A 20,814-nucleotide genomic window follows, 5' to 3' on the forward strand; every position below is an offset into this window, starting at 1 on the left:
AAAAAAAAAAAAAAACAGTCAGACACTTAACCTACTGAGCCACCCAGGTTCCCCCAGAGAAGGTTCTTTTGATAAGTGACATATGAATAGAGACCTGAAGGAAGTGAAGGAACAAGCCACGTGGATATCTGGGAAACATGTTCTAGGCAAAGAGAAGAGTGAATGCAAAGGCCATGGGGCATGAACACACTTGGGGTGTTGAGGCTTAGAAAAGAAGAAGAGTGAACATGGTGGGGAAATGGTGGGAAAGGAGGTCCTTTGTTTATTCTGGATAATCCAAATTATATGGAATTAACTGGTTTCAGTGGGGGAAGGATAAGAAAAGCAGGAAGGGAGAGTGAAAGGACAGGAAGCACATTTCACTGAGCTCCTACCAAGTACCTAATAAAAGACATTATCTCATTTTATCCACACTCCTATCCTATGAAACTGGTGTTCTAACACCTGTTTTACAGATGAGGCACAGAGAAGCTAGGAGACAGAGTTAGGAATGGGCATAACCAAATTTAAATATAGATCCTTCCAACTCCAAAGTTGGAGCCCTTAATCATTATGCTCCTCTGCTTCCCTGGGATAGCCAAAGGTACCAGCTATAAAAGGGAGAACATTCAAAATAAATGAGTCCCACAAAAGGAAAAATACAGTTACAAAGCTGATACTTCTGTGATCCCTCTATGTGTACATTCTACTCAGGGTTTCTTATTTTTTCAGATCACCCAAAAAAGACACTTAATGTGCTAATTGATGTAAAAGACACTTTCGAAAATTGAGGTTGAAAGGTAGATTCAGAAGCAAAGTAGCAGAGATGCAGCCCAAAAATACCTTCCACGGAGTCTAGGAAGCTCATTCTACCCCTTCCGCCAGGCCCACCCCTAACTCCAGCCCCTGGTCAGATGCAACGTCTTAACCTATCTTTTGGATATATATATCCAAAAGGAAAAGATGATGGGAGCAAAAGATGATGCTTGCAGGTTTTCTTTTGCTCTACTCCATTCTTTCATAATGGCATCTAAGCAAACAGCATGAACCTTTACCTAAGATGTACATAAGATGTTCAAAGAAAGTTGAAAAGATTTATTCTTTTAAGTATTCCCAGGCCAGGGTTTGCTAAACTCTCAGCTTTGAATTAGGAAGAGGTAGAGAGGAGGAATTCTGTTTCCCTAAAGGGAAACAACTAGTTGAAATCACTAGCACTGAGTACTGGTTAGCAAAACCACTCTGAGATCAAAGAGCTACAGACAAAAACTGCTGAGGGAACCCTGTGAAGCTTTACAAAGAGGTAAGTGGGGGAATGTTTGTGGTTTTCCTAAAAGTAGATAGGAATATAATTAAGCAGTGACAAGATAGTTTAAATTCACCTGGGGAAATGTACTTAACTTGTAAATACAATTTGGCTTACTTCAAAACTGTTCAATGTTGTGTCAAGATAAATTTGCTATACAAAGTTATTCATTACTGTTTTATCTTCTCAATGAAATCCTGAAACAGCATTAACAGGCACAAATAATGTCCCTGACTTTACAGCTGGAGAAAAGGAGGCTGGTGGTGATCCACAGCACTGCCGAGTTACACGCGACAGTCAGAACTGGGGTCTGAGGGTTGCCTTGCTAACTTTAGAGCAGCAGTTTCCACATAGGGTGATTTTTGCCTCCTGAAGGATATTTGGTCATGTCTGAAAACAGTTTTGTTTGTCACAGTCTGGGATGGGGTTGAGCAGGAGCCAAGGTTGCTGCTAAACACCCTACAATGAACAGGACAGCCTCCACGACACTGAAGGATTATCTAGCCCAAAAGGCCAACCGTATCTGGGTTGAGAAACCCTGATCTAAAGTTAATTAGAAAAAGAGCATATTTTGGGGATAGATGGATGGATAGATAGATAGATAGATAGATAGATAGATAGATAGAGTTGGAAAAATTACTGGGGAAAACAATACTTATTGATGGATCAACATTTTGAAGATGAAAAGGTATAGCAATACATTACACAGTCTGCTGTTTGGGTGGGACTTGCCCATCCTCCGGTCCAGAAGTAACATTTCTTCCTAAAAGTGTTGTTCCCTGCATGGTAGGGTGAGGTTCACCAACTAACGTGCAAGAAGCAGCTTTTCTTTTCAGTTAGACATGGACCCAGTCAAGACAACCAAAACTAATCTACCAGGTTCAGCACTGCCTCAAATCAGATCATGTCACTATCACCCCCTGGGTTTCTTCCTTCCATAAAGTGGAGGTAACACTCTTGCTCTCAGAGGGTGTTGTTTGGATTAATCAGCCCATTAAGAACTGCATGTTTTATAATGAGCACAAAAGAGGCTAACTGTTTTTAGATGTTATAAATGATGCTTGTTGCTTAGAACAATTGAAAGAATAATATTATAAAGATGCAACTCAAACTACAAGGTGAACAACATATCTTCCCCCAATCCCAGACCAAATGCCTTTCAGTGAATATTCTGACTTAAAATTTCATATTATTTGCATGTGGCTGGAAGCTAGAGTTTTATCATGAAGACAGCTATTTGCATGAGGCCACCTGTCACAGTAGGGTTCTCAAATACTTTAGCCAACTCAGAATGTATTTTTCCTACTCACCAACTATCAGATTTAATATAGTGATCATCTTTTCTCTAAACAGTCCAACAAGTAATCTGACATCCCAGATCACAGAACCTGAATGTACATAACACATTAAAACAATTTTCCCATAAGCCAGAAGTTGCACCTTTCCAGATAAAAAACAAGGATAACAAAATCAGAATTCAACTTCTAAAATTAAACCTATATAAGAATTAAATTGCATGGAAAATAGCATGCACACCACTTTAATAAGCTGAAATTAAACAATGTGCACAACTACCGTACACATGGAAAGAAGCAGCTCTCACCATATTTCCTATCATAAAACACATTTGAAGGTGGGGGATGGGGGTGCGGGGGGTGGTTGGGAGAAGACTGATGGCTTTTTATTCAGCAAGGTTACCATAGGTCACCTCCCACTCCACAGATAGCAACTTGAGACAGAAACGGGTAAATGCGGCCCTTGAGTTATTACAGTCCCTCTCCTCAGCAGCGTACTCTCTCAATCTCAAACTATGGCCCCTCCAGTTCCCATCCAGCTCTAAGATACCATTTTTCTAGTACTTGAAAAAGGTTAACAGATTGTTAATAACCTACACATTTCAAATCTTTTCTCTTTCTATCAAAAATTCCTAAATCTTACTCCATGCTCAAGGAGGCAGAGCATAATCCCCCAGTCCTTAAGTGTGGGCTGCACACTGCTCCAAAGAGCACAATATGAAAAACGGGGAAGGAAGGGAAGAGTAACTTTACAATGATAAGCACTATCTAAAGTCAGATGACCCAGGTCGATATCAACAGTCATAAGTCAGGTTGACTATGTACCCTTGATATGATGTGGTAAGAATGGCACTTTAGCTCTATGGTCTTCTTCCCTAAAAAACGATAACCCCAATTTAACCATGAGAAAAACATCTGAAAAAGCCAAACTGAGAGACATTCCACAGTGAGCTTTCCTGGTTGGTAATCATCTATATCAATGTGCCTCAGGGTGATGCATTCTGAGGTCATGGAAGCTTCCCTTGTGGGACCCTCCCATACCTGGCCCTGTGCATCACTTCACTGGCTGGTCTTGATTTGTATTCTTTATAATAAAACTGTAATCATAAGTATAGCACTTTCCTAAGTTCTGGGTCATTCCAGAGAATTACTGAACCTGTGGAATAGTTAGTGGAAACCCCTGAATTTATACAGCTCCTTAGTCAGAAACCCCGAAGCCTCCTGCTGATATATGAAATGAGAAGAGTCTCGTGGAGAACTGTTACCTCAACCTGTGAGTGTGCACTAACTCTGGGTGGTTAGCAGCAGAGTTGCTCTGCAACTAAAAATTTCATTTCTTAACAATGTATCAATATTGGTTCCTCAATTTTGACTAAGGTACCATACTAGTGTAAGATGTTAGTAAGAGCAGAACTGGATGTAGAACATGTGGGAACTCTCTGTACTATCTTTACAACTATTCTAAAAAATTTATTTTAAAAAATATACCTTTATCTTTAATCTAAGTTACCATCAAATATGAGTGATGTTCAGAACAAATTCGTTACTTATGTGGTCACATAACTTCGTATTATGCTACAATATCCCAAGAAGAGTTATCATAAACTAAATGTCACTAAGAAAAATAATTAAAAGTTAATTATATGAGCATATTACTTTAATCACCTCTCATTAGCTAACATAAAAATTAGTTATGTGTATTAGGCCTCACTTTGATTTTTAATCCACTTATTTCACTATATTAAGATAAGGCTCTCATTCTCATTCTCCCCAAAGGATAATATTATGTATATTATCTGGGTTCATGCTGAGATTAGACTATTACCACAACAGTTCAGCCATGATAATTAACACACATCCATAGATCTTAGGCTTCTGAGAAACTCCAAACTCCCCTCACACCAAACTCCAGATGCTGGCCTATGAGGTCCCTCAAGATCTGGCCCTTGTCTGAACAGTTCAGCCTTCTATTCCTGGAGCATAAGAAGCTCACTACCACCTTTCTCCTACCTGGTGCCTCTGCCTGGAACGTTCTACCTCCAGATCTTAACACTGCTGGCTCCTTCTTGTTATTCGGGTCTCAGTAAACTGTCACTTTATGCAAAAGGCCTTTCCTGTCCATCCAATCTAAAGAAGTACTTCTAACACTGGATTTCTATCTCTCCTGGTTTATGTTTGTTTTTGTTTTTTTTATCACATTGCTAATCACCACCTGATATTTTCTAGTTTGTTTTTTATCTCTTTCCATCTATGCATCAGAACGCAAATTTCATAAGAACACAGACACTGCCTGCCTTAATCGTTGCTCTAAGGCCCCCTGGAACAGTGCCTGCAACAGAGCAGGTGCTCAATAAATAGTTTTTGAATGAACGAATGAAGTGGAACCAGACTTAAAGAAAACCATGCAATAAAACTAAATTATAAGCTATTAAGGGGAAAGGAATTAATTTATTATGAAATTTATTAGGGGCGCCTGGGTGGCACAGCGGTTAAGCGTCTGCCTTCGGCTCAGGGCGTGATCCCGGCGTTATGGGATCGAGCCCCACATCAGGCTCTTCTGCTATGAGCCTGCTTCTTCCTCTCCCACTCCCCCTGCTTGTGTTCCCTCTCTCGCTGGCTGTCTCTATCTCTGTCGAATAAATAAATAAAATCTTAAAAAAAAAAAAAAAAGAAATTTATTAAATGCTAATTATGCTCCAGGTTCGTCAGATACATTATCTCATTAAATCTTCACAAAACCCTGCAAAGGACATATCATTATCCCCATTTACTATTTACAGAAGAAGGCTGGGAGAAGCCTAATAAGTAGTTCAATGGCAAAAGTAACATGACTTCACATTTCATTGACTCAAAGCCTGTGTGCTCTTTCTACTTCTTCTTTAAGGTATAGACCCAATTCTTCACATATGACCCTCTTTAAAAAATGGGCTCATGACAATTGGGAGTCTAGTAGAATGCTGTCCACAGTGACTGTGTTATGACCTTAGCCTGATAAAACTAGCGAGGGAGACCAGAAGACAGAAATGCACTTATGGAGCTGGGCACAGTGCATTAAAATATTGTGAGCTGTGAGGTGTTTACAAGTCGAAGACCTTCTGAATGTATTGGCCACCTTTCCGGCAGTGACAACCTACCCAGGAGAACATGGCCGTCACGAAGGACCTCCTGCACCCGTCCCTGGGAGAGGAAAAGAAGAAGCGCCTGGTGCAGACCCCCAACTCCTACTCCATGGACCTGAAGTGCCCCGGATGCTACAGAGTCAACACCATCTTTAGCCATGCACAAATGGTAGTTCTGTGTGTCCGCTGCTCCACTGCCCTCTGCCAGCCCACAGGAGGAAAAGCAAGGATTACAGAAGGATGCTCCTTCAGGCGGAAGCAGCACTAAAAGCACTCTGAATCAAGATGAGTGGGACGCTATCCCAATAAACAGATTTTGGATTAAATACATAAATAAATAAACAAATAAATGTATTGGCCAAAACACTTGGTTTAAATTCAAATGAAAGATGACTTAAAAAAGCCTTCTAGTGCCCAGAATCCTCGACGAACACTGTACAACCTGCAAATAACTCCACCAGATCAGCTTAACCCTGACTGAATATTCCCTAACAATTTCCTTCCCCTGTCAGACATACACACTTTGACTGATGTGAATGAGAAAATATGAAGTTACACGTATAATTCTAAATGCCAACCCTTCAATGACAAGAATATGGCTGGTCTTCCCGTGGTAGGTTCTGCTATCCCTCAGCTATTTCCCTGAAGCCTGACTTTGTCCCTCTGTCCTACCTCGACAAAGAAGATCCAACAGCTAAAAATGATAATCTAAACTCTCACAGTGTCAAATATATAAACATCATGTCATTAATTAGTGTTAGACTCCATTAAATAGGCTAATAAACCTATGTTGTAACTAAGAAATATATCAAAGCCCCACTTCACAAAGCACCAAGCCCAAATAGTTACACAGACGGATACTATCAAATTTTCAAAGGAATAGATAATTCTAATGTTATTTAAATTTGTAGGAGTAAAAGGTAGAAAGATTTAAAATTCTTTGTATATTGCCAGAAAAACACTGATTCAAGCACCCTTTAAAGAAGATAAAAACCCGTAAAGCCATCTCATTTATGATTCATACATTCATATAAATATTAATATAGAAATCCTAATGAAAATATCAATAAACAGAATCCATCAATACTTTAAAAGAATAATACATGCATGATCATGTGAGGCTTTTACTAGTAAGACAAAAATGGTTCAATATTAGAAGATTTACCAGATTTCATTAGCAGATCAAAGGAGAAAAAATGATAATATTTATAAATTTAGAAACATGTTTGATAAAATTCAACATAAATTCCTAATTTAAAAAAATTTTTTAAGATTTATTTATCATTTTAGAGAGAGAGAGAAAGACAGAGAACACACAGAGCAGAGGGGAACAGGGAGAGGGAGTGAGAGTCCCAAGCAGACTTCACACTGAGCATGGAGACCCACTCAGGGCATGATCCCACCACCCTCGAGGTCACGACCTGAGTCAAAACCAAGAGTCAGACACTCAATTGACTGTGCCACCCAGGCACCTCTTAAAAATTCTTAATAAAACAAAGAAAAGTAGTTATAGTTCCTTAACATGATTATATGGGGGGGGGGGGGAATCTGAAATCCAAGGTCTATATTATGACTAATGACAAAATTCTAGAAACAATCTTACTAAATTCAGAAACAAAACATAGATACACACTATCACCACTATTATTTAACATTATCCTAAAAGTATGAATCAATGCAATTAGAAGAGAGAAAGAAATGAGATGCAAACAGCAAAGGAAGAGGCAAAATTATCAGTATTTACATTTAATGTAATTAAAAAAGAAGACCTATGAGATGAAACTGGAAAAACTATTATAAACAGTAAGACAATCAATATAGCACCTTTCCTGAATAAAAAAATAAATAAAACTCAGAAAACATTATGCCAAAAAGGATCTTATTTATAAGATCAGTAACTAAACAAAAAATCTTAAGAATAAGTTTAATAACAAATATAAAAAAAGGGGCGCCTGGGTGGCACAGCGGTTAAGCGTCTGCCTTCGGCTCAGGGCGTGATCCCGGCGTTATGGGATCGAGCCCCACATCAGGCTCTTCTGCTATGAGCCTGCTTCTTTCTCTCCCACTCCCCCTGCTTGTGTTCCGTCTCTCGCTGGCTGTCTCTCTCTCTGTCGAATAAATAAATAAAATCTTTAAAAAAAAAATGTAAAAAAAATCTATATGAACTTTAAGACTCCAGAAAGCCATAATACAGTCTCAAATAAATTTTAAAGGTATCCTGTTCCTGGGTTTTGTAAAATTATCAACTTATCTCAATTAAATTATAAAGGTAATGCAATCTCAATAAGAATACTAACAGATTTTTGTCATTGTTGTCATCTGCAAACAGATAAGCTGATTCTAAAGGTCAGATAATAAAATGAAACATGCTAGTATAGCCAGGAAAATTCTAGATTTTAAAATACTATAAGGTTTTAATAATTAAAAGTTTGCACTGGGTGCATGAAAAGCAATGAAATAGAAGAAATGTCCAGCAATAGACCCACTTATATAAGAATTTAGTATACAATAAAACTGTACTTCAAATAGGTGGAGAAAAGATAGAGTCTAGGAGGCTGAAAAAATAAAACTAAATTTCTATCTACCTTGTTTCTCTAACATAATAAATTCTGATTGACCAAAGATAAAAATAACTAATCCATGAAAATACTAGAAGAAAACAACAGATAATCTCTCTTGCCTCTAAATGTGAAAGTACTTTCTAAGTAAAACACAAAATCCCAAAACTTTATAAATAGCTAAATTTGACAGCATAAGAATTTTTAAATATACAAAGAAAAAAGTGTCATAAGTCAAAACCTAAACAACAAACTGCAAAATATATTGTCAGCACATATGACAAAGGGCAAATTTTCTTATACAGAGAGAAGAGAACTCTTACAACTTGATCAGAAAAAGCCCAATGAAGCAATAAGAAAAAGGCAAAGGACATGAAACCAGAAGATCACAAAACAAATACTAACAAATGGCTTTAATCCATAAGAAGATGTTCAACTTTAGTCAGAAAGAAAAGTTAAAATAAGATAACATTTTCACCTAGCCAACAGGCAAAAGTCAAAAAGATCTCAAATGCAGTGTTCTGGTTAAAATGTGGGGATTCAGGTACTCTCACATAGCACTAATGGAAGTATAAATTGGTCAACTCCCATGAACCTCCTTTTGACCATATCTACCAAAATTGAACCATATACTCTTTGACCCAGCTTCTAGAATTACACTTCTAAAAATTTATCCCAAAGATACACACATGGGAAAGATATATGTAAAAAAAAAAAAAAAGATAAATTATTATATATAACTGCCTATAAGAGCAAAAACCTGGGGAAATTTTAAATGTCCACTGGCAAGGGATGGTTAAATAATGAACAGTTCACCCAGACAATGGAATACTGAGCAGCCAGTAAAAAGGACTGCAATGGACCTGAAAAAGTACAAGGAGCTGTAGAGTTTACATATGTACCCATTTGTATGAAAAGGGAACTGGAATCACATATGTTTGTGCATGCCTAAACTATTACTCAAGATACCCAACGGGAAACTGATAAATACTTGTTTCTCTGGAGTAGAAGGGAATTTAATTTGCTATTGAACATTATTTTTATAGTGTTTGAGTTTTTTAGTTTGGGCATTTTTATTCTATATACATAATAATATATTCATATTATATTAATAGTCATATTATATGTAATATATTATATATACATTATATATTATTATAATACAATATATATTAGTATGATATGTTAATATAATTAATATATTAATATAATAATATATAATATATATTGCTATATATTATATGTAATATATATTATATATAGATAGATAATATAATTTTTTTTAAGTAGGCTCCACACCCAACATGGAGCCCAATGTGGAGCTTGAACTCACAACCCTGAGATCAAGACCTGAGCTGAGACCAAGATTCAGACACTTAACCAACTGAGCCACCCAGGTGCCCCCAGTTTGGGCATTTTTAAGTTAAAAAAAGAATATATCTTTCATCTTAGTTTCAGACATGTTACTTACAAAATACCAGTTTTACTTTTAAATAAATGTTTTTTTCTTCTTAAGTAAATAAAATAACCTCTTACTATTTCTTACACAAAGCTTAAAATTATACAGAACATTCACAATGTTCTAGGAAGTGAACTTTTAAAATTCCTTCCTATAAAAACATATATACTAGGACCCTTAAGCATAAGTCATTAGACCACTGGTTTTGAATACCTAGCACACTGGTTAACAAAGCATAAGCAAATACTTTATAAATGGTTGTTGGATGAGATAAAGCAAAAATGAACTGGGTAAAACAAAACGTGCTTCCCAGGATTAGTCTTTCATATATGAGAAACAACTTCCGTGTTGTGTCAAAGGCTTAGAAAGTTTTCAGTCACCCTCAGAACAACCACAGAGCCAGATATACTGGTTAGAGTGGATTCTTGACAAGATACTCTTTCCCAAACAATCACCACTTTTGTCTTCCCAATTCTGTCTTGTTGATCAGCACATCTTTTCTTCAATCTCCCAGTTCTTCCCTTAGGTAAGGTTTATCTGGGACAAACAGAAGTACCTTCCTTTCAATGAACCCAACTGACCACTGATCTATCCAAAATTCAGTACTTATCCAAAATTCTGTGCTTACTGCGTAGCAGGAGCACAATAAGAATCTGTTGAGATAAATTAACATTTGACAGGGTAATTATACAAGGAAATGAATTCAACTTTGGGTGAGAGAGCACGTAGGGAAAAAAACAAAAACAATCTTTTTAAGTACTATTTATTAAGTATAAAGCCCAACCTTTTGTGGACTGTTGAACACACGATGTAAACTTCAGAGCCTACAAATTCTTCCCTGTTTTACAGGGACTAGAGTATGTGTAACCTGACCTCATTTTACAGTGTGTGGCATTTTTTTTTCCCGTTTTCTCTTTCAACAGTGAGTAATATCCATTAAAGCTCCAGCATTTTCTGAAAGATACTCTTATTGCTGATTAACTATTCATATAGTAGAAGATGGTTTGCTTGGCCCTTTACAACTTTTTCCAGTCCATTATCAATATCAAGTCACAGTCCAACAGCCACACAGTGCCAGTATATGATGCTATATATGAATGAAACAGTGTGGCAGATGAGAACAGTATCAAAACATTTAAAACATACAGTGAAGATACAGATATATCCATCCTAAAATTAATTTGCTACAAGTTACCCTAATAGAATGAAAACATTACTGCACATTCAAAGATGCCAAATCCATTATTAGGTAGTTGCTCAGGGGATAACTGAATTCAACTTGTTTATTTTAAATAGTAGTTCACAGTCATCATGCAGCCTTCCCAGATACTTCTGACCTAAAACAAATTTAGGTTTCTCTTCCAAATTCTTCTTTGGTACTTCAAAAACTTACTGCTAGCGCCATCTCTTCTACCTCTAAGGCATTTCTTCAGTCCAATAACTGACTCCCAAGAAGGCAGTTCTAATCAAGCATCCCTACATAATTATAGAGTCTTTGGGAAACTCCAGGAGACCATGCAGATTCAAGAGTGAAAAAAAAGAGTCATTTAATCAAGGGCTGGGGTGGGGGGAGTGGCTTTTTTTTTTAGTGAATCCAGTTAGTCACAAACTTTTGATGCCTTCTATTTAATGTCTTTACATAGTACACGATAAATACCATTCTATTTGTGAGAATCACTGGAAGGTGTGCAGGTTCAACTATATCACCATGATGAAATATTTGTGCCTAAAAAAATTCAGATGCGATGGAAGTCATTTGGTCAAAATCTTTGGATAAAAACTGCTCTGAGGGAGGAGGCCTCTTTAAGAGTTCTGGACTCACGGTCTTCTTTCATGATGAACAGACCCAGCTTTGGAAGCATGCACATTTCTGCAGTGGCTCTGAAGTTCTACTAGACCGGGAACAGATGATGGTGATTTTTTTATGTCTTCTTTTTATTAGTATTATTATTCTAATTCCAATATGGTAAAGTGTTATATTAGTTTCAGGTGCACAATATAGTGATTCAACAGTTCCATACATCGCCCAGTGCTCATCACGACAAGTGCACTCTTTAATCCCCATCACCTATTTCACCCATCCCTCTACCACCTCCCTCTGGTAACCGTCAGATTGTTCTCTATAGTTAAGAGTCTGTTTCTTGGTTTCTCTCTTTTTTTTTTTCTTTTGCTTATTTGTTTTGTTTTTTTTTTTAATTCCACATATGAGTGAAATCATATGGTATGTGTCTTTCTCTGACTGACTTATTTCGCTTAGCATTATACTCTCTAGCTCCATCCATGTCATTGCAAATGGCAAGATTTCATTCTTTTTATGGCTGAATAGTATTCCATTGTGTATATATACCACCTCTTCTTTTTTCTTTTTCTTTTTTTTTTAAGTTTTCTTTAAATTCCAGTTAGGTAACACCAAGTGCAATATCAGTTTCTGGTGCACAATACAGTGATTCAACACTTACATACAACATCCAGTGCTTGTCACAACAAGTGCACCCATTAATTCCCATCATCTACTAATCCATCTTCCTACCCACCTCCCCTCTGGTAACCATCAGTTTGTTCTCTATAGTTAAGAGTCTGTTCCTTGATTTGCCTCTCCCTCTCTCTCTTTTTCCCTATTGCTCATTTGTTTCATTTCTTAAATTCCACATGAGTGAAATCATATGGTATTTGTCTTTCTCTGACTGACTTGCTTCACTTAGCATAACACTCTAGCTCCACCCATGTCATTGCAAATGGCAAAATTTCATTCTTCTTGATGGCTGAGTAATATCCCATTCTGTCTATATAGCACATCTTCTTTATTCATTCATCAGTCAATGGACATTTGTGCTCTTTCCATGATTTGGCTATTACAGATAATACTGCTATAAATAAACATTGGGTGCAGTATCCCTTTGAAGTATTTTTGTATTTTTTGGGTAAATACCTAGTAGTGCAATTGTTAGATCATAGGATAGTTCTATTTTTAACTTTTTGAGGAAATTCCATACTGTTTTCCACAGTGGCTGCACCAGTTTGCATTCCCATCAACAGTACAAAAGGGTTCCCCTTTCTCCACAACCTGACCGACACTTGTTGTTTCTTGTGTTGCTACGTTAGCCATTCTGACAGGTGTGAAGTGATATCTCATTGTGGTTTTGATTTGCATTTCCCTGATAATCAGTGATGTTGAGTATCTTTTCATGTGTCTGTTGGCCATCTATATGTCTTCTTTGGAAAAATGTCTATTCATGCCTTCTGCCCATTTTTAACTGGATTATTCATTTTGGGGGTGTTCAGTTTTATAAATTCTTTATATATTTTGGATACTAATCCTTTATCAGATATGTCATTTGCAAATATCTTCTCCCGTTCCATAGGTTGCCTTTTAGTTTTGTTGATTGTTTCCTTCGCTGTGCAGAAGCTTTTTATTTTGATGAAGTCCTAATAGTTTGTTTTTACTTTTGTTTCCCTTGCCTCAGGAGACATAGCTAGAAAAAAGTTGCTATGACTGATGTCCAAGAGGTTACTGCCTGTGTTCTCTTCTAGGATTTTTATGGTTTCAGGTTTCACATTTAGGTCTTTCATCCATTTTGAATTTATTTTTCTGTGTGGTGTAATAAAGTGGTCCAGTTTCATTCTTTTGCATGTTATTGTTCAGTTTTCCCAACACCCTGGGTTGAAGAGACTGTCCTTTACCCACTGGATATTCTTTCCTGCTTTGTCAAAGATTAGCTGACCATATAATTGTGGGTTCATTTCTGGGTTTTCTACTCTGTTCCATTGATCTATGTGTCTATTTTTGTGCCAGTACCATACTGTGTTTTTTTTAAGTACCATACTGTCTTGATCATTACAGCTTTGTAATATAACTTGAAGTCCAGAATTGAGATGCCTCCAGCTTTGCTTTTCTTTTTGAAGATTGCTTTTTGAAGATTGCTTTGGTCTTTTGTGGTTCCATACAAATTTTGGGATTGTTTGTTCTAACTCTGTGAAAAATGCTGGTGGTAATTTGATAGAGATTGCATTAAACGTGTAGATTGCTTTGGGTAGATAGACATTTTAACAATATTTATTCTTCCAATACATGAGCATGGAATGTCTTTCCATTAATTTGTGTCATCGTCAACTTCTTTCATCAGTGTTTTACGGTTTTCAGAGTAGAGCAGACCACAGTAATTTTTAAGAAAGATTACTGAGAGTATGTATCAATCACCATCTTAGAAGGAAAAAAATTTTTAACCCTTCCAGAAACTGTAAACAGTGTTAAAATGTAGAACAACACAATTCAGTAAATAAGCATTGCCACAGTATATTTAAAAGTTAAGTAAAAATTAAGCAGGTTATATGATTAGACATAAAAACAGTTTAAGTATAAACTCTATAAAGTGAGAGGCAGGATGACAACTCTCTTTTTATACTTAACAACTCTTCTAAGCTTTACATACCTAAAATTTTTTTTCAATCAGTATATATTACTTTTGAAATAATAAAAATACAGATTCAAAAAAATATTAATCTAAATTGTTAATCTCAACTTTAAATAAGTTAATCCCAGTCATATAGAAATAATCAATTCCAATTCTTCAGAAATCAACTAAGTGTAAATACAAATACATTTTATGCATTTTTTTTCAAAAACTAGTTAAAGAAACAAACTTAAACCTTCCCATATAAGCCAAAAGAACTGATTTCTAAATCCATTAAAGTAATAAAACAGAGCCCAGATTTGGCAGATAATCAGAAATCCTCAACATGCTCAGTTAGTTTCGTGGGAACTACACTGTAATTCACATGCACTGAAATTTTCTTAAGTGATTATAACTAAACATATGTCATTTTATGTCCTAGAACAATTTCAGTCAACGTGGTTTTGGTGGTAGTGCTGAAAATGCACTCCCAAGTCAAATTTAGGAGGGACAGTAGATGGGACAAACCTCTATGTAAAAGGTCACACAGCTGTCAGGACACCCTGTAGAAGAAAGACTTCTATGAAATAAAGATAGTTAATGACATTTATTTGGCAAAATTATTAAATAAACAGAATGGAGAGAGTGACTGCCAATGGGTAGAGGTTTCTTCTCAAGGGTGAAGACTGAGATAGTGGTGGTAAATATCCGTACAAAAACCTCTTCATCTGCATACTTTAAAGGGGTAGATTTTATGGTATGTGAATTATATCTTAATTTTTTAAAACTAACTAATAAATCTCAAGAAATAAAACAATGGCCAAAAATGACTAATGTCATTCTGAAATGCATGTATAATATTTTAGCAGAGCCATCAGCTGGGCCCAGAAAGTTAAACAAGACACATAAAGCAAGGCTAATGTCCTGGTGATTTCAGAGTTAATGTGTTTGGTACTTTGATTTTAAAAAGAAGATATAAAAAGCCTGGAACTCAACCCCCCAATTTTTATTTTTCCTCTGAGAAGCTGCCTTCTGAAAAATTCCCCATGGTTTTCTAAATATGTCCAGACAAAGGCAAAGGAAACACATTGAAGTCCATTACTTCCAGAAGTAGCCAGTCCTTCAGCCTTATCAACTTGTTCAATGGCAGGAGATGAGCGCCCACAAGTGCACCCAGCACTGTGACACCTTCCTCCACCATAGGATTTCTTTCATGTGCCTTTAGCTCTTTTGAGTGTGGAATGCTTTTAGAGAAGGCATCTAAGAGGTCTGTGCAGCTAAGCCAATTTCCTTTTCTTTTAGTACAATGGACAACTTTTTGGTTTCAATGGACTTCTATAGTATGGATAAATAAAAGCAAAGAACACATCACCTATTTGCAGAGGACAATCTACAGATCATTCAGCCTCTCCATGTCCAAATGCAACAGCCTGCAGGACTGAAATCCCTTTCCAGGAGATGTGCTTTTTAAACCATAAGAAAATAAAAGCATGTAATGAGGCCAGCTAAAACTGTCAGCCATAGCTATTAAGTGTTTACATAAAGCTATACATGAGTGGCTTTGAACGCCAATAAAGAAAAAAACAATTTTTTCCTTAAAAACTAAAGGATAATGGCAAGAAGGGAACATGAGTGGGGCTTCTGGGGTACTGGTAATATTCTGTTTCTTGAGTTAGGTGTTGAAGGCATGTGTCTGATTAGTTTGTGAAAATTCAGCAAGCTGTAGAATTATGACATGCACTTCTTTGAATGTATGGCCATAAAAGGTAAAAAAATAAAAAAAGGGAAATAAAATTGCTGAATAAACATTAAAGACTTCATTAGTTTCTTACCTAAACTAAAACATAAGTTTAAGAGTAAGGATGATGATGATGATGATGATGACAGCTAACTCTTAATAAAGCACTACAATGCCAGGCTAAACCCTTTACGTACACTTTATCTTACAATGAGATAACATACTTTCATATTTTTAAAAAGGGCTGGACCATGTGTGCTCTATAAATATGTCTACAACCTAATATCTAGCAGGGACTGGTATAGCAGGATATTTGGTCCCACTATAAATGACTTTTGAGTAAGTCTAAAGCCCCTACACTGTCAAGAAGGAACGGACCACTTCATCTGAAACACCCACACCCCAAGGATAAACAGGGAGTTCAAAAACAATCAAACTTTTCCTGGGATTTCCTCACTTCCTCCTGCCAATGGGGCTGTCATGAAAGCAGGGCTAGAAAAACAACTATTTTCAACCCAAACATCCCTCGCCACTCCACACGCTCAGGTGGCTGCTCTAGTTGCCCCTATAATTCCACAGAAGTCTGGCTAAGCCTGCAATTCTTAAGGTACATTTTTGAACCTGGGTCCAAAGGAATCTTTGCTAGGTACAAGTAAGAAGCAAATGAATGCCTAGTTTTCTTTTTGTATCCTGAAGACTTCTTAAGACCAAATCCCTACTAATTTAACTTCAGGGGCTAATGAAATTTTGGTATGATGGCATTATATTATATTAAACTGTCAGCTACTAAAATTTAAATTTTGAAAAACCAGTTATCAAGCATCTTCCTTTGCTAGACACTACAGGGTTCTTTATATCCTTTATCTCCACTTAACCCTCGAAATAGCTAACATCTACTGTGCCTACTATGTGCCAGGCATCACAATAAAGTGTTTTACATTCATTAATCCATTTAATGTCAGAACAGCCCTACAAGGTAAATACTAATACAATTATTCTCATTTTTCATATGAAGAACCTGAGGTCTAGAAAAGGTTGAGAAACTTACCAAAGGGCATACAACTAGAAGTGGCTGAGTGGAGACCTGAAGCCAGGCAATTAGGTGTGAGAGTCCTCAGCCTTAACCACTGTACTCCACTGCCCCCACTTCACCACTCACTGAAACAGATATAATCCCCCTGGCAGAGAAGGCAATAATGAGTTCAGAGTACATCATTTACTTGCCCAAGGTCAGAAAGCTAGTAATGAATGGGCCTGGATTCAAACGCAGCCCTACAGGAGGTCAAAGGGCATGCTATTTTTATTCTCCTCCCAGCTTACTGGACTTAGTGATAAAACAGAACTGACGCCTAGCTTCTCCGCAGTGAACCGAGGATTGAAAGGAAGCCATCTAAAGCACATTCCCCCAACACCTCTGCTTGCTTTCTCTAAGCTTCAGGATCTTTTGTATAGTACTGTTCGCTTCTTTCAGAGTTTACATATTTTTTTACAGCAGAAAGTGGCAAAGAAAAGAATGCAATAAGAGGAACAGGTTAGCCATAAGTGACTGCAATACAGAATAAAGCCAGGCAAAGCATTTTTAGACTGTTTACTGCAGAAAATGTATAGTAAGCAGAGCAACTAAGCCCTCTTATTGTGGGTTATGCACAAAAAAGAGAAGAAAATATTTTTCATACCTTATTATTTTACCAGGCAGAGTCTTCAATGTGTTATTCAAGTGTTTGGATGTGTTTGAGAGAGTTTCTGGGCCCAAAGCCTTAAAGTCCTCAAGATAGGTTTTCTGCAAAGTCTGCTTCCCAAGGATAGGGCATGGTTTCTCTGCCTTGGCACTACTGACACTTAGGGTGCATAATTCTTTGTTGTATGGGGATGTCCTGTGTATTGTAGGATGTCTAGCAGTATCTTTAGTTTCTACGCACTATATACCAGTAATATAACTTCTCCCATGCCCCCTGCAGTTGTGACAACCAGTATGTCTCCAAACATTGCAAAAAGTCCTCTAGGGGAGGGGCACTTGGGTGGCTCAGTCAGTCAACTCAGTCAGCTCTTGGTTCGGCTCAGGTGATGATCTCGGGTCATGATCTCGGGTCATGAGATGGAGCCCTATGGTGGGCTCATGCTGAGCATAGAGTTAGCCTGAGATTCTTTCCCCCCTCCTTCTCCCTCCTCTTCTGCTCCTCCCCCTGCTTGTTCATGTGTGTGTGTGCATGCTCTCTCTCTCTCTAAAATAAATAAGTAAAATCTTAGACCTAAAATCTTAAAAAAAAAAAAAAAAAAGTTCTCTAGGGGAAAAAAAATCATCCCATGTTGAGAAACATTGGAACAAGTCTCCAATTCTAATAATTAAAACTATTCTTACTTTTGGCCTCCTCTCACTTTTGTGCTTATTTGTATTATTCTCATCTGTAGTGGTTGCTTTATAAACATCCTTATTTGTTTTACATATTCAGACAGGAACCATGTTTATACTTTTAAATCTCCCACAGCTGCAAGTCATTCGTTCTGTTTAAAGGACTCAACAAAATGTCAAAATGTCAAGAAATCCAGGTGCTCCTTAAAAAAATAGTAACTCTGAAGAAAGGGTATATGGGAGTTCCTTGTACTAATCTTATAACTTTTCTGTAAGTTTGAAATTATATCAATGTAAAAAGTTGCAAAAATATTTTTAGAAATATAAGAGAACATATTTGCAAATCATATCTAACAAGGTGTTAATATTTAGAACACAAAAACTGCTAAAACTCAACAACTACAAAAAACAAATAACCTGGTTAAAAAATGGGCAGAAGACTTGAATAGACATTTCTCTAAAGATGATATACAAATGGCCAATAAGGATATGAAAATATACTCAACATCATTAATCATTAAAGAAATGCAAATCAAAATCACAAGGTATTGCTTCACATCCGTAAGGATGGCTACTATTTAAGAAACAGAAAATAATAGTTTTGGCGAATATGTACAGAAGTAGGAACCCTTGTGTGCTGTTAGTGGGAGTGTAAAATGGGGCAACCACTATGGAAAACAGCATGGCAGTTCCTCAAAAAAATTAAAAATAGAGCTACCATATGATCCAGCCATCTCCCTTCTAGGTATATATCCAAAAGAACTGAAAACAAGATCTTGAAGAAATATTTACATACCTATGTTCATAGCAGTATTATTCACAATAGCAAAGAGATGGAAACAACCCAGATAGCCATTGCCAGATGAATGGATAAACCAAATGTGGTACATACATACCATAGAATAATATTCAGCCTTAAAACAGAAGGAATTCAGGGTTCCTGGGTGGCTCAGTCGGTTAAGCATCTGCCTTCAGCTCAGGTCATGATCTCAAGGTCCTGGGATCAAGTCCACATGGGCTCCCTGCTCAGTGGGGAGTCTGCTTCTCCCTCTACCTCTGCCCCCCACCCTGCTTGTACGCATGCTCTCTCTGCCTCTCGTTTAAATAAATAAATAAAATCTTTAAGGGAAAAAAAGGAAGGAAATCTTATTGCATTCTACAACATGGGTGTATTTTGAGAACATTTTGCTAAGTGAAATAAGCCAGTCACAAAAAGACAAATACTGAATGATTAATTTAAGAAACATTTATGGGGTACCCACTCTGTATAAAACACCAAGGTGGTACAGTATACCCGGAAGTAGACATACAAGAACCAGTGAGTAGAAACAGGCATAATGCTAGCTTAAATATCCCTACCCATAACTTCTACCCAATTTCAGGAAAGTAAAAATGTTTTTCAACTCAGATTCAATACTGCCAAGGAAATATCATGTTTTTATCCTGAGACCTCAGCTTTCTCTGAAATGATGATTAGTAATAATTGCATGGGTGAAAAAAACCACAAAGCAACTTCTGTTTCCCATGACTGGAGGAGCTGAGAAAGGTAGCTAATGGTGTTACCTGTTAAGAACTGAGTTACTATGGTTTTCAATATGATTCATAAAGCTCCCCAAAGTAGAAAATGTCCCTTTTGTACATGAGAATTCTATAAACTACTTCATGTTGGACATTTTCTAAAAATGCCATTCCTTTAACTCAATAATTAGCATAGAGGAAACAAGTATATTTTGATGACATTATATAAAATAAAATAAGGTTGATGATTTCTATTCCTTTCAAAAGTATTCCCACACTATCAATAAGCTGTTTTCCACTCATACAACTTTTTGATGCCTCTCTTCTTTGGCTGAATATAAACCAAGAATGTTTGAGCTTCAAATCTTTCGTAGGGAGGGGGGAATTAGCGGGACGGGGGCAGGGGCATAAAAAAGAGAGAGAGAGAATCTTAAGCTCCACACCCAGCGTGGAGCCCAAGTGGGAGGGGGGGTTGATCTCACGACCCCGAGAGATCAGGACCTGAGCAGAAATCAAGAGTGGGATGCTTAACCAACCGAGCCTCCCAGGCACCCCAAGTTTCAAATCTGAAGTCTATGAATCACTATTTCCACCCCCAGGCAGCTGAAATTGTTCATTTACATTTCCCCACTCTCTGAGACTCACTAAATACTATGTATAATATCACTTTGCATGATGCTTTTGGGAAGGAAGTTATAGATTGAACCTTTTTTCAACTGAGCTCTAGGACGTGTTCTTCTGTACTTACATTTAAAAACTGAGGCATGACTAGTGTCCTGTAATCCATAACACCACTAACCAAATAACTGAACCACCTTTTGAAGGGCACATTGAGGTAAACCTGAAATTTTGCCTAGCTTCCTCTGAGGAGCCAGTCTCAATTCCCCAAATTCCTGCCTAACAACCAGAAGTACAGTTACCTGTCAAACACGTGAAATCACTTGCCTAGGCTATCCTGCAGAATTCTCCATATTTAATTTGTGCTTTCCTCGGTCCTTACTTAAAGGACTTCTGGGTGGACTATATGCTGCAGAAGCCATGAGAGGGGATGAAGGAAACAAAGAGAGGAAATACAAGTGAATAATATAAGTAAATTACTTTATC

General features: G+C 37.1%; 2 protein-coding genes across 2 annotated transcripts in view; one reads left to right on the forward strand and one right to left on the reverse strand.

Annotated features, from left to right (window-relative positions):
* The window catches only part of PPM1L (protein phosphatase, Mg2+/Mn2+ dependent 1L), a 281,177-nt gene that overhangs the window by 242,790 nt on the left and 17,573 nt on the right, over positions 1-20,814 (reverse strand). The window lies entirely within an intron of this gene.
* On the forward strand, positions 5,146-6,018 carry LOC103677264 (40S ribosomal protein S27-like). Its single transcript, XM_008706537.2, has one exon. The coding sequence runs from the start codon at positions 5,722-5,724 to the stop codon at positions 5,962-5,964; it is 243 nt and encodes an 80-aa protein (XP_008704759.1). The 5' UTR covers positions 5,146-5,721; the 3' UTR covers positions 5,965-6,018.

The sequence above is a fragment of the Ursus maritimus genome, unplaced genomic scaffold (genome assembly GCF_017311325.1).
Source record: "Ursus maritimus isolate PB19 unplaced genomic scaffold, ASM1731132v1 scaffold_20, whole genome shotgun sequence".
In the NCBI taxonomy this organism is placed as follows: Eukaryota; Metazoa; Chordata; class Mammalia; order Carnivora; family Ursidae; genus Ursus; species Ursus maritimus.